General features: G+C 70.0%; 5 protein-coding genes across 5 annotated transcripts; 2 read left to right on the top strand and 3 right to left on the bottom strand.

The window, feature by feature from the left end:
* Positions 1–54: 54 nt before the first annotated feature.
* On the bottom strand, positions 55–1494 carry AURANDRAFT_64876 (hypothetical protein; the record flags this gene model as incomplete). The annotated part of the gene is made up of 1 exon (XM_009039614.1): positions 55–1494. One exon carries the CDS (start codon positions 1492–1494, stop codon positions 55–57), a length of 1440 nt encoding a protein of 479 aa, XP_009037862.1.
* Positions 1495–3893: 2399 nt separating this feature from the next.
* On the bottom strand, positions 3894–6197 carry AURANDRAFT_64875 (hypothetical protein; the record flags this gene model as incomplete). The annotated part of the gene is made up of 1 exon (XM_009039613.1): positions 3894–6197. The coding sequence occupies one exon, from the start codon at positions 6195–6197 to the stop codon at positions 3894–3896; it is 2304 nt and encodes a 767-aa protein (XP_009037861.1).
* A 335-nt stretch (positions 6198–6532) lies between these two features.
* AURANDRAFT_64874 (hypothetical protein) lies at positions 6533–7474 on the top strand (the record flags this gene model as incomplete). Its single annotated transcript, XM_009039830.1, has 2 exons — positions 6533–7174; positions 7235–7474. 2 exons carry the CDS (start codon positions 6533–6535, stop codon positions 7472–7474), a joined length of 882 nt encoding a protein of 293 aa, XP_009038078.1.
* A 2475-nt stretch (positions 7475–9949) lies between these two features.
* Positions 9950–10942, top strand: AURANDRAFT_27721 (hypothetical protein; the record flags this gene model as incomplete). Its single annotated transcript, XM_009039831.1, has 1 exon — positions 9950–10942. One exon carries the CDS (start codon positions 9950–9952, stop codon positions 10940–10942), a length of 993 nt encoding a protein of 330 aa, XP_009038079.1.
* Positions 10943–10956: 14 nt separating this feature from the next.
* Positions 10957–11469, bottom strand: AURANDRAFT_15453 (hypothetical protein; the record flags this gene model as incomplete). Its single annotated transcript, XM_009039612.1, has 1 exon — positions 10957–11469. A coding segment is annotated over one exon (513 nt), but the record flags the coding sequence as incomplete, so codon positions are not given.
* Positions 11470–12588: the final 1119 nt, after the last annotated feature.

Raw genomic sequence — 12588 nt, 5'->3', positions numbered from 1 at the left:
GGAAAAGCATCCACGCTTCGAGACCGTTCCGAGAGATGATCGCTCGTCCAAAAATCAGCCGAAACGAGTGGAAAACGGCCGAGATAGGAGCCTTTGAAGTTGGGAATTTCGCTCTCTTGTCCTGCCCGGGAACCGGCTCGGCAGGCGGCCCTCGGCGAGCACCGACGGCCGCTCGCGCAGGGGCAGGGGCCGCGGCTGCGGCGCGCTGCGGCGCCGCGCGTCGGCGGGCTCCGGCGGCGGCGCTTCGCCGTCGCGCGCGAGGAGGAGCCGCGCCGCCGGCGCGAGCGGCACGACGAGCGACGCCTCGGGCAGGACGTCGTCGCCGGCGTTCGCGGCGAGCGCGCCCCGGGGCAAAACCACGAGAGGCCGCTGCTTGCCGCGCTTCGTCGAGCCGCAGAGGCGGAAGAGGCGATTCCGCGAGTAGACGGACGCGTCGACGATCGTCTCGAGGCCGCCGTCGCTTCCCCGGACGACGCGGAGCTTCGGCGAGGCCGCTAAAACGCCGCGGACGAAGCCGCCCAGAGCCACGGCGTCGGCAAAGAGCGCGCCGTCGGGCAGCGCGAAGGTGCAGTGGCGCGAGAACTTGCTGTCCGTCGACGCGTCGAGCTGGAGCACGCCGTCGACGTGGTCGACGGCCGAGAAGGGCTCGCCGCGGCGCCGCCGGCAGACGCCCGCCAGATGCTCGTAGAGCGCCGCCTCGTCCGCGTCCGCCGCGGCCGCCGCGGCCTCGAAGCGCGGGATCGCGGCGTCGAGGTCCGGGGACCCGTCGAGCTCGAGGCGCAGCTGCACGTCAAGGTCGGGGCAGAGGTCGTAGAAGCCCAGCGCGTCCGCGGCGGCGGCGTGCTCGCGGAACAATTGCGTCGGCGCGTAGAAGGCCTTCTCCACCGCGTCGGCGAACGTCGCCAGCCACGCGCGCGTCGCGTCGTCGCCGTCGAGCGCCTCGTTGCCCGCCACGGCGAACTCCAGGTCGAAATACGCGCGGCACGGCGTCGCCTCGCGGATCAGCTCGTAGTAGTGGCGCGCGTCGCTCCTGTCGTAGAGGTCGCGGAACGCATGGTCGTGGGCGACGACGTAGCGCCGCTGGCCCTCGGAGCCGATCTCTTCCGCCCAGAGGCGGACGGGGTTGCCGGCGTCGACGCCGTAGAACGCGTAGTCCGCGCGCGCGGCGCTCCGCCGCGCGAAGCCCTCGCGGTCGTCGGCGAAGGCCTCCGGCGCGCCGCGGCCGGCGAGGATGTCCGCGACCTCGAGCGCCCAGGCCTGCTTCGCGAAGATTGTCGCGGAGCCGAGCGCGCGGGCCGCGCGCGCCTCCTCGACGCGCGCCTCGAGCGCCGCGCTCTCCTCGCGCCAGGCCGCGAGCGCCGCGTCGCCGTGCGCGCCCTCGTAGAAGGTCTCGCGCTGCAAGGGCGTGCGCTTTTTTGCGGACTTGATCTTGGGCTTCGCGACGCGCCAGGCCTCGTCGTCGTCCGACGATTCGTCGCGCCGCTGGCTTTGCATGTAGCTGTCGTCGCGCCGCTGGCTTTGGTTTATGCTCGGTTCACGCCGACGAGCAGATCGCCGAACTCGATGGCCGCGCGGCCGCTCTGGCTATGCTGCGAAACGCAGTCGTTGCATGGCAGCCGTCAGCTCAACATCGCAGCGTTTTGAATCGAGGGTTTAGAGCCATGCCCTCTCTTACAAAGTCAATGCTGGCCTCAAGCACTCCAGCTTGCACACGCTGCCCCCCGGCTATGATGGTGCTTAGTATTCATACATGAGCTAGGATGCTGCTGCTGCTGCTGCTGCTGTCGTTTGCCTCCGCGGCGCGCGACGCGGCGCTCGTGGAGCGCGGCGTCGCGGAGTTCGCGGCCTGGAACGTGAGCCGCGCCTGGGCGACGTGGCAGGCGGTCGTCGACGACGCGTCGTCGTCGGTCGAGGCGCTCGCGGCGGCGCACCGCAACCTCGCCGTCGTGCGGGGCTGGGAGTTCGCCGTGGACAAGCCGCACGGCTTCCGGCTGAACCACCGCGTCGACCCGCTCCTCGCGCGGAACTGGACGGCGTCGCTGCATCACGCGCGGCGCTCCGCGTTTTACAGTTGCGGCGACGCGGCGTCGGCGGCCTGCGCCGCGGCGCGGGACGTGGCGACCTACGTCTTCCACAAGCACCACGCGGTCTCCGCGCGCGAGGCGCTCCTGAACGCGTGGGACCGCGCGACGGCGGCCAAGGCCGCGGCGCGGGGGGAGCCGCGCTACTACGTCGAGGTCGGCGTCGCGGACTTCAACGCGCTCGCGCTCCACTTCGAGGGCTCGCGCAGCTGGGCGGGCCTCAGCGTCGAGCCCGTGCCGCGCCTCGCGGCCGCGCTGCCCCGGTCGCCGACGCGCGCCGTCGAGGACGCGATGGTCTGCGCCGAGGACGGCGCGGGGACGCTCATGGTCGCCGACGAGGCCGCCGTCGGCGCCCGGACGCAGTACCTCGGCATGAGTCACGCGGCGGACGCGCCGGACAGGCCCGACGTCGCGCCGGGCGTCTTCGCGGCCGTCGCCGCGCGCTGCGTGTCGCTGCCGACGCTCTTCGCGGCGCGCGGCGTCGGCGAGGTCGACCTGCTCAAGGTCGACGCCGAGGGCGCGGACTACGACATCGTCGCCGCGGCCCTGGCCCACGCGGCGGCGACGCAGCGGCCCATCCACCGGATCGCCTTCGAGTCGAACCTCCGGAGCGGCGCGCAGGTCGACGTCTTCGCCGAGGACGCCGCGCGGCCGGACGCCTTCGGCGCGCGCCGCGACGCGACGCTCGCGCGCCTCCGCGCCGCGCGCTACGACTGCGCCTGCGACGCGACGGACTGCGACTGCGTCGGGCCCATCGCCTACGACGGCGTTTAAGTGAAGCTACTGTGAAGCACTTGTGAAGCCGAGCGTGCACAGCGGGCTGCCTCAAGTGCCAGGAATGCGAGGTGAGAGCATTGCCAAGCACACTTCCAAGCACGCCTTGTTGTCCCTGCGTCGGATCTTCAGCACCTCGTTGACCGTGGTCTCGAGCTTGACCATGGGCTCCTGCGCCAGCGTCATGATGGGCGAGGACGTGCGCATCGCGAAGATCATGTCCAAATTCGAGCTCGTCAAGCCCAGCGACGCCAAGCCGGGCCTCGCGCGCGTCGTGGGCCGCGTCCTGCCCGCGGAGGGCGGGACCGTGCTTACGGCGCCCTGGAGCGGTCGGCCGTGCGTCTACTACGACCTACTCGTCGAAGAAAAAGTCGACACGGACGACAGCTCCTATTGGCAGCCGGTGATCACCGAGGCCAACACCGTGCCCTACCGCCTCGTCGACGTCGAGGGCGGCGGCGTCGCCGTGGACAGCCAGTCGATGGTCTGCACGACGCTGACGGACCCCTGCGCGGTGGAGGACTCGCGCCTGCCGTCGGCGTCGCTCGTCGCGCTCGGCTCGCGATACAATCTACAGATGAAGCGGCACAACTTCTTCGAGGGCGAGACGTACAAAAGGTACCGCGCGACGGAGCGAGCGTTCGTCGTCGGGCAGCAGTGCGCGGCGCTGGGCGTCGTCGCCCACGCGGCCTGCCACAAGTCGCTCCAACCCATGAACCGGTCGCTCGTGTCCAAGGAGGACATGAAACGAGGCCAATGGACTCGCATGGAGCAGATGGCCTGGAACTCGTTCAAGCAGGAGGGCGTCTTCGTCACGTCCCAGCCGAAGCTCATCGGGGACGACCTGCCCTTGCTACCCCAGGCCGCCGTCCCGGTGATGCTGCCGCCGCAGCCCGTCGTCGAGCTCGTGGCGCCGCCGGGCTCGAAGCCGGGGTCGACGTGCCTCTTCCCGCTCCCCGACGGCCGCCAGCTGCAGATCGTCATCCCGCCGGGCGTCGCCGGGGGCATGACGTTCATGGCCCAAATCTAACACAAAACTTAAAGCTCGAGCTCGCCGGACGGCGGGACGACGATCGTGAGGACCTGGACGACCGCGCCCGCCGCCGCGGGGCGGAGGTAGGTCAGGGGCACCTCCTCCCGCGGCGCGCCGACGACGGTCGCGGAGATGCCGTGGGGCGTGCAGGCGATCTTTGTGAAGCGCTTCGGGCTCAGCGGCACGATCTTTCCCAGATCGCCCAAAAGCGCGTGCCCGGATTCGCAGACGGGCGCGAGCCACGTGACCGACGGCGCGTAGTCCGTGCCCGCCGTCGCGTTGGAGAAGTCCGACGCCGGCAGCGTGACGACGGGCGCGGCGGCCGCCGTCGTGAACGTCACGCAGGACGCCGCGGGCGCGCCGTCGGCGCACGGCGCGCCGAGGCGCTCGCGGACCGCGAACGTCACGTTCGCCGCGAGCCGCGGGTAGAAGTCCGACGCGTTCACGGCAAAAGGGTCCTTGAGCTTGAAGGAGACGAGGCCGTGGGCGGCGGCGGCGCTCCCGAAGGGGACGTGCGCGCCGAGCACGTGGCCGCCGGCCGGCCCGTTCCCCGCCAAAATCGAGTCGACGGACGTGAGCGACTTCGCCGCGTTGAGCAGCGTCCCGTCGGCGGAGATCGCCGACTTCAAAAGGTCGTAGTCCGTGTGGCCGAGGCCGTCGGAGATGCCCACGGGCCCGCCGCTCATCAGCGCGACGGCGACGTGGAGCGGCGCCGCCGCGGTCTCGTGGTCGGGCGTCCAGGGGCAGCCCGGCGTCGCCGTCCGGTTGTTGTCCGACGTCCAGAGCGTGTCCTTGGACGGCGCCTTGCCCAGCGCCCAGACGAGCAGCGACGAGACGCCGACGTCCCAGGACTCGCCGTAGCAGAAGTCGTTCGACACGCGGAAGTTCGTCACCGCGGGGAACGCCGTCGCGGAGAGGACGTCCGTGGGCGTCGCGTAGCACCATTGCACGCTCACGTTCCTCGCCAGGGCCGCGTCGGCCATGCCCCGCTGCCAGGTCTCCGCCGCGTCGACGGTCTGTACGAAGTCGTCGACGCAGTTGTAGTTCGCCTGCATGAAGTCGGGCTCGAAGCTCACCATGCCCTGGGCCATCCCCCGGTCGAACATAGCGCCGTAAAACTCCAACGACTGCGCCGGCGCCACGTCTTCGAACGCGTAGTCGCGGCAGCCCTCGCGGCTCGTGTTCGAGACCAGAGACGTCCACGGCGACGTGTCGTTGAAGTAGTCGCTGCCGGGGCAGAAGTAGGGCGCGTAGAGCTGCACCGGCGCGTCGAAGGCGCGGGACAGCTCGCCGACGGACAGCGGGTACTGGCTCCCGAGGCCGCCGTCGACGCCCCACGTCGACACGCACCACGGCGCGGCCTGGCCCCGGCCCGACGACGCGCCGGCGCCCTGGAAGCTCAGGTAGCCCATGGGCGCGCCGTTGCCGCGCAGCTCCGCGCCCTTGTCGATCAGAGTCCGGGAGCAGTCGCCGCCGCCGCAAAAACAATAAAACGCGCCGTTGTCCGTCTGGTAGCCGACCTTTTGCAGCGTCACGTCGTCGTAGGGTGTCGCGCCCTGCTTGCGCCGGATCAGGGCGCCCCAGGCGGCCACGGCCGCCGTGATGCTCCCCGTGTCGCCCACGCTCACGAGAAACTCGTGGCTGAAGTTCGCCGGGATCGAGTCCACGGTGCCCGCGGTGCCCGGCGCCCAGACCGCCGGCGCGCCGTCCCAGGTCTTTCCCGGCCCCGCGGAGCTCGCCTTGAAGGACGAGTAGGCCGACGCGACGGCGGCCGTGGCGCCGTCGAAGACGACGAGCGGGCCGCCCATCGGGCCCGTCGTCGCGGCGCCCGGCGACGGCCGCACGAAGGGCCCGCCCCAGGACAGCCGCCCGGCGCCGAAGGCGCTCACGAAGCAGGGCCAGTTCGCGACGACCGACTCGTGGGACTCGCCGTTGTGGGCGTAGGGCGACGTCCTCGCCGCGCCGTCCGGGAAGGAGATCGCGAACACGGCGGCGGCCGCGGCCGCGACCGCGCGCGTGACGACCCTGGTGCCCGTGTCCGTGGCCCAGGTCATCTCGACGCCCTCGTAGGCGCCGATGACCGCGTCGTCGCCGTCGACGAGGTCGTAGGCCGTCAGGTTCAGCGTCCGGTCCTGCTCGCTCTTCCACGCGCCGTCGACGAAGACGGCGACGGAGTTCGTTCCCGACTTGAATAACGTGCGCGTCTCGTCGGCGATGGCGTAGGTCGACGCATCCGGGGCCATGACGATCTTGAGGGCCGTCGTGGGCGCGAGCAGCAGCCCGAGCAGGCTCAGGAAGGCCATCTTCATTATCGGCTGGAGATCGTCGGCTGCGCGGCAACGACGGTGGACCGCCGTCGCAAGAGCGATGTTATGCGTTTGTGTGCGTATTTTGCGAGCTGCTGGAGGGTCGTCAAGCCGTTCAGCGCCGCGCTGAAGGCGGCGGTGGAGCAGCGGAAGACCTCGCAAGAGCTGGGGTGTGGCATCTTTGTGGCAAATCTGTGGCAAATATTGGCCTGGCTGGAGAGAGCGTATGGGATCGTCTCGAGCTTTAGACTTGGCCTCTCATCTCCTCGGTGACGCGATCGAGCTTCATAGACTTGGCCTCTCATCTCCTCGGTGACGCGCCGCGCCGCAACATCACCATGGCCCACTACGCGAACCTCGGCGCGCAGATCATCCCGCTCTTCCCGCCGCCGTCGCCCGCGGGCCGCGTGCTCGACGCCGGCACGCTCGAGTCCATCTCGAAGCTGACGGCGGAGATGGGCGACGCGCAGCACCTCTTCGACGGCGAGGACGCGTGCGCCCTCGCCTACGTGGCCAAGGTCGCGGCGGGCCACACGACGCTGCCCGAGGCGAGGCAGTACTGGGCGCGGCCGAGCCCGTTCCTCCGCGCGAGCCCGCCGCCGCTCGACGTCGCGATGGACCGGACGTTGCTGATCTTGTACCTGAAGCGGCGCTTCGGCTACGGCAGCTTCCTCGAGATCGGCTGCCGGTCCGAGGCCAACTTCTCGCGCGTGCCCTTCGTCGACAAGGTCGGCGTCGACCCCGTCGCCGGCGGCAACGTCCGCGCGACGTCCGACGAGTTCTTCGCGACCTGCGGCCGGACCTTCGACCTCATCTTCGTCGACGGGCTCCACGAGTCGGCGCAGGTCGTGCGCGACGCGGCGAACGCGCTCCGGATCCTCAACCCGGGAGGGACGCTGCTCTTCCACGACTGCAAGCCCCTCCTCCCGCCCGAGGGCGCCTTCCCGATGGCGCCGGGCACGGTCTACTGGAACGGCACGGTCCGCTGCGGCGTCGCACGATCTTTTTTTTCAGCCGGAGATGATTCTTGTTTTTCGTAGGTCTGGCAGGCCATCGCCCACCTGCGCACGGCGCCGGACATCGACGTCGTCACGGCGGACTTCGACTGGGGCGTCGGCATCGTCCGCCGCGCGCCGAACTCGAGCCCCATCGCGCTCCGCGTGCCCTTCGGCCAGCTCACCTGGAGCGACTACGAAGCCAACTGGCGCGCCTACCTCCGGCCCTCGACCATGGTCGAGGTCGACGCCTTCCTCACGGCCACGGCGCCGCGGCGGCGGTAAGAGATTTACGGGGCATGTGCAGGGTCCGGCGCGCGGAGGAAGCGTCGCGCGTCGGGTTCCTCGGTTTCAACGTCTGTTTCCTCCTCGACGACCTCGTCCGAGGACTCGTCCGCTTCCTCCTCGTCCTCGCTCGTGTCCGTCTCACTCGTTTCCTCCTCGCGTGTTTCTTCCTCGCCCGTTTCCTCTTCGCTCGTTTCCTCCTCGTCCTCCTCCTCGTCCGGTTCGTCTGCGCTCGACGCGCTCGGCGAAACTGTCGGCGCGTACGAGGGCGTCAGCGTCGGTCGCGGCGACGGATAGTCGACCGCCGAGATGATGGCGGTCTCCTCGGCGCCGTTCCAGATGCGCACGAAGACGATGAAGGAACACATACTAAGCAGGACAATAAACACGAATCCGACCAACGCTCGTCGCCGCCCGCGCCGCTGTCCCGGGTGTTTGATGAACAGCGGCCGCATGACGTCGTCCGCATCGTCGCGGAACAGGAGCTCGGGAGGGATCGCCGTCCTTTCGTAGAAGCTGTTGCGGCCCGTCGGCTCTGGTCTTCTCTCGCTCGTGTAGCCGACGGGCTTAAAGTTGTTCTCGACGAAGTACTGCTTAAAATTCATCTGGCGATTTCTTCGCTCTCGGCGGCGAATCGCTCGAGTGAACTTGTCTGGGACGGCGCTCTCGACGCCTTCGACGCCGACTGACACGGCCGGGGGCACCGGTCACGCCCCGGCACTCACGCGAGCGCTTAGAAACGCGTCGAAACAGAGCACGCGACGCTCGCCGGCCGTGTCCACAAGCGAGCAAGCACCTTCCTCATCTCACGAGCGGCCGCTGGCAGTGCTGCGGCGCTGGGCACATGAGCTGGGGGCCTGGTGCCGGCAGTGGGGCCCCCAGCCCTGTCCGCAGCGCCCCCACGACCCCAGTCTCTTACTCGAGGATCAGCGTCTTCGTGCGCCCCTGCGCCGCCGTCGTCGCCGCGGGCTTCGCGGGCTTCGCGGCGGCGGGCTTCGCGCGGGCCCTGGGCGGCGCCGCGGTGCGGTTGATCTCCTTTTGGCGTTTTTCCTCTTTCTGGAGGTCCGGCGGCGCCGGCGGGGGCACGCCGTCTTTGATGTTCGCCGGGAGGTCCCCCTCCCAGTTGACGACCTTCATGAACTCGTCCTCCGTGAACGCGAGCAGACGCGCGGCCTCGAGGTGCGTCTTCTGCTTCTTGAGGATGTCGATGAGCTTCGTCTGCTTGCGGAAGGCGCCGAGGAGCTCGGCCTTCTGCTTCTCGAGCTTCTTGATGCGCACCTCGAAGCCCTCGCGCTCCGCGCGGAACTCGTCGGCCGCGTCGCGCGCGTTCTGCCGCTCGACGAGCGCGCCCTTCTTCAGCTTCTCGACGTCCTCGAGGGCCCGCGTGAGGCGCACGTCCTTCGTGTGCTGGTCCTTGCCCTTGTGGGCGTTGTCGCGCTTCACCTCGCGGAGCACGCGCTCCGCGGCGGCTAAATCGCGCTTCGCGGCGGCCGCGGCGTCCTCCGCGTCCTTCCTCGCCTTCGCGTCCTTCTCCACGAGCGCCTTCAGCTTGTCGAGGTCGCGCTTCTGCATCTTGCGGTCCTTCTCCAACACGCTCAGCTTCGCCTCGAGGTCGCCGACCGACCGCTCGAGGGCCGCGGACTTTTGCTTCTCGCGGTCGAGGTCCTCCCTTAAGACGTCCGCCTGGGCCTTGCCCAAACGCCGCTCGGCCTGGGCGGCGAGCCGGCCCTCGGGCGTCCGCGCCCGCGGCGTCTTCGCCGGCGCCGACGCGCCGCCGAGCCAGGCGTAGGCCGCGTCGCCGCCGCTACCGGGCGCGGGCGACGACCGCGGCGGCGTCTCCTCCCCCTCCGGCCGCGCGGACCGCCAGCGCGTGCGGCCGGGCGCGGGCGCGGACGCGCCGTCGTCGCGCCGCGCCGACGACGACGCCTCCCGCGACGCGCTCCGCGGCGCCGGCGCCGGCGCCAGCGCGGGCACGGGCGGCGCGCTGAAGGCGCCGCGCGACGCGAGCTCGAGCTCCTCGTGGCGCTGGCGCTCGAGCATGGCCTCCACGTCGCCGTCGAGGTCGCCCATCTCGTCGTCGAGCGCCGCGTTGATGCGCGTCAGCGCCTCTTCGCGGCGGCGCAGCTCTTCGATGTCGTCCATCGTTTGAGTTCTCTCAAATGGGCAGCTTACCTGTGCGCAAGGGGATCTTGAAGATCCCCTTGCTGTGCGGCACTCACCAAGCTTGAGGCCAGCGGTGCAGGCTCTCCGAGGTGTCGAGGTGAGGTGGACCTCGTCTCGACTTCGTCGGCGCCGCACCAGCGTTGCCTCGCCCTCGCTCTCGGCGCTGCCGCAAAAAGCGCGCTTCAGCCTCGCAACTCGACGCCGCTCAAAAACGAGAAAGCACCTCGCCGGTGCATGCGCCGGCTCGCCCTCTGCGCGACGCTGCTGCTGAGGCTGCCGACGACGAGCAGCATGTCGGCCATGACGAACACGATGGCGACGAAGGACGGCAGCTACAAGCGCAACGCGTCGAAGCACCGCGGGACGAGCGTCGAGCCCGAGGCGGGCCGCTACCGTCTGCACGTCGCGCTCGCCTGCCCCTGGGCCGCGGGCGCGCTGTCGACGCTCTATCTCAAGGGCCTCGAGGACGTCATCGCCGTGTCCGTCGTGCACCCCACCTGGCAGAAGACGCGCGACGACGCCGACGACGCGCACTGCGGCTGGGTCTACCGGTCGCCGGGCGACGCGCCGCTGGCGAACCCGCTCGGCCACGGCTCCTTCGACTGCGACGACGCCCTGGCGCCGGACCCGTCGGGCGCGTCGTCGATCCGCGACGTCTACGCGAGCTGCGGCGACCTCGACGGCCCCTTCACGACGCCGCTGCTCTTCGACACGAAGACGAACGACATCGTCTCCAACGAGTCGCTCGACATCCTCCGCATCCTCAACGGCCAGTTCGACGGTCTCGCGAAGCGTCCGCGCGTGAACCTCTACCCGGAGGCGCTCGAGGAGGAGCTGGCGGCCCTCAACGCCGACGTCGTCTACCCCTGCGTCAACAACGGCGTCTACCGCTGCGGCTTCAGCAAATCGCAAACCGCCTACGACGCCGCCGCGCGCGACCTCTTCGGCGCGCTGGACGCGCTCGAAACCAAGCTCGGCGAGCGGCGCTTCCTCGGCGGCGACCGGTTCACGTGGCTGGACCTCCGGCTCTACCACACGCTCGTGCGCTTCGACCCGGTCTACAGCGTCTACTTCAAGACGAACGCGCGCCTGCTCAAGGACCACCCGAACCTCTACGCCTTCGTCCGCGACGTCTACGCCCTCGACGCCGTCCGCCGGTCGACGAACATGAAGCACATCAAGACGCACTACTTCACGTCGCACGCGCACCTCAACCCCTACGGCATCATCCCCGCGTCCGACGGCCCGGACCTCGAGCGCCCCGCGGGCCGCGGCCCGCCCGTCGACCTGGAGATGGTAAATTAGTCGTTCTGCATCTCGCCGAAGAGCCGCAGCAGGTAGAAGAACAGGTTGATGATGTCGAGGTACAGCGTGATGGCTCCCAGGACGTAGTCCGACGTGTTGAGCTGCCGCTTCTTGCCGCCGACGACGAGCTGCGTGTCGTGCACGATGAAGGCCGAGAAGAGCAACGCGCCGACCGTCGAGCCGGCGAGCGAGTTCATGGGCACCTTGAGGAGCACGCCGGCGACCGTCGAGACCGTGAGCACCATCAGACCCGCGAGCAGCGCCGACCCGACCTGCGTGAGGTCGTACTTCGCGTTGGGCTGGAAGGCGTAGGCCGTGAGCGCGCCCGTCGCGGCGCCCGTCTGCAGCAGCGCGAGGAGCACGGACTGGAGCTTGTAGGCCGACGCGGCGACGCCGACGACCGCCGACTCGGCGAACGCGAAGAGCGAGAAGAGCGCGAGCGAGCTCGACGGGTCGCGGCGCAGCGACGGCGCGAAGGAGAGCGCGAGGGGGGTCACGAAACCCACGGCGGCGCAGACGCCGAAGAGCACGCGCCCCAGGGGCTGCGTGATCAGGTAGCGCACGGCCGCGGGATGCGCGGACCCGAGGACGCACGCGAGCGCGGTCAGCGCCAAGTTCGCCGTCAGCAGGCCGTAGACGCGGCGCACGAAGACGACGCGCGAGTCGCGGTCCAGCAGCTCGTCGAGCGGCTTCGCGTCGACGACGTCGTCGATGGACTCGGGCCGCAGCTGGCTCGTGCCGCTGCTCGGCACGATGCTCCGCGCCGCCGACCGGTGCTTCGCCCAGGCGTCCTGCTGCGGCGTCACCCAGCGCGTCGGCTGCGACGACCCGCCGCGCAAGCGCACGGCGGTCGGCTGCGACGACCCGCCGCGCAAGCGCACGGCGGGCAGCGCCGCCGCGCCGCATAGGAGCAGGAGAAGCATGTTGCGCAGAGCTCAAAGCGAGGCAACAATACTTCAACCACAACTTCATTTACGTGATCGCCTGCAGATACGCGGCCTTCGCGGTGACGGCCGTGACCTTGCGGATGAAGGTGAAGCCGAGGCGCGTCGTCTCCTCGAGGAGCGCGTCGTCGAGGACGAACGTCTCCGCCGCGGTGACGCCCGTCGTGTCCGGGGAGCAGTAGATGAAGGTGCCCGGCGCCTGGTGGGGCCGCCGGTGGATGGTCATGCTGTTGATCCAGTAGTACTCGTCGGGCGCGCCGCCTGTGCAAAACAAATGTCAGATCCGCAACAACAAAAACGGGCGGTCTCGCACCCCAGATCTTCTCGAAGACGTCGAGGTAGGGCTCCTGCTCGACGGCCTCGAAGTCGTCGCGCGTCACCGCGCAGAACATGTTGCCCTTGCGGATCTCGCGGGGCTCGAAGCGCACGGCGCTCGGCAGCTTCGGCCGCACGTGGTGCTCGTAGTTGCCCGCGTGGTCGCGCGCCTCGCGGTCGGACGGCGTCGTCTGGATCTGGAACGTCGTCCGCGTTACGCGCCGCGCGAGCTCGTCGAAGGGCACGAGGGGCAGCATCGTGTCCGAGACGAGCACGAAGACGTCGCAGCCCGCGTCGCGCGCCGCGCGGAAGAGCTTGTGCGTCGCCTCGACGAGCGCGATCGACGCCCACTCCGTCTCGACGGGATCCGGCAGCACCCTCGCCGTC

The sequence above is a fragment of the Aureococcus anophagefferens genome (genome assembly GCF_000186865.1).
Source record: "Aureococcus anophagefferens unplaced genomic scaffold AURANscaffold_12, whole genome shotgun sequence".
Lineage (NCBI taxonomy): Eukaryota > Pelagophyceae > Pelagomonadales > Pelagomonadaceae > Aureococcus > Aureococcus anophagefferens.
This window is presented reverse-complemented; position numbering and strand designations above follow the sequence as displayed.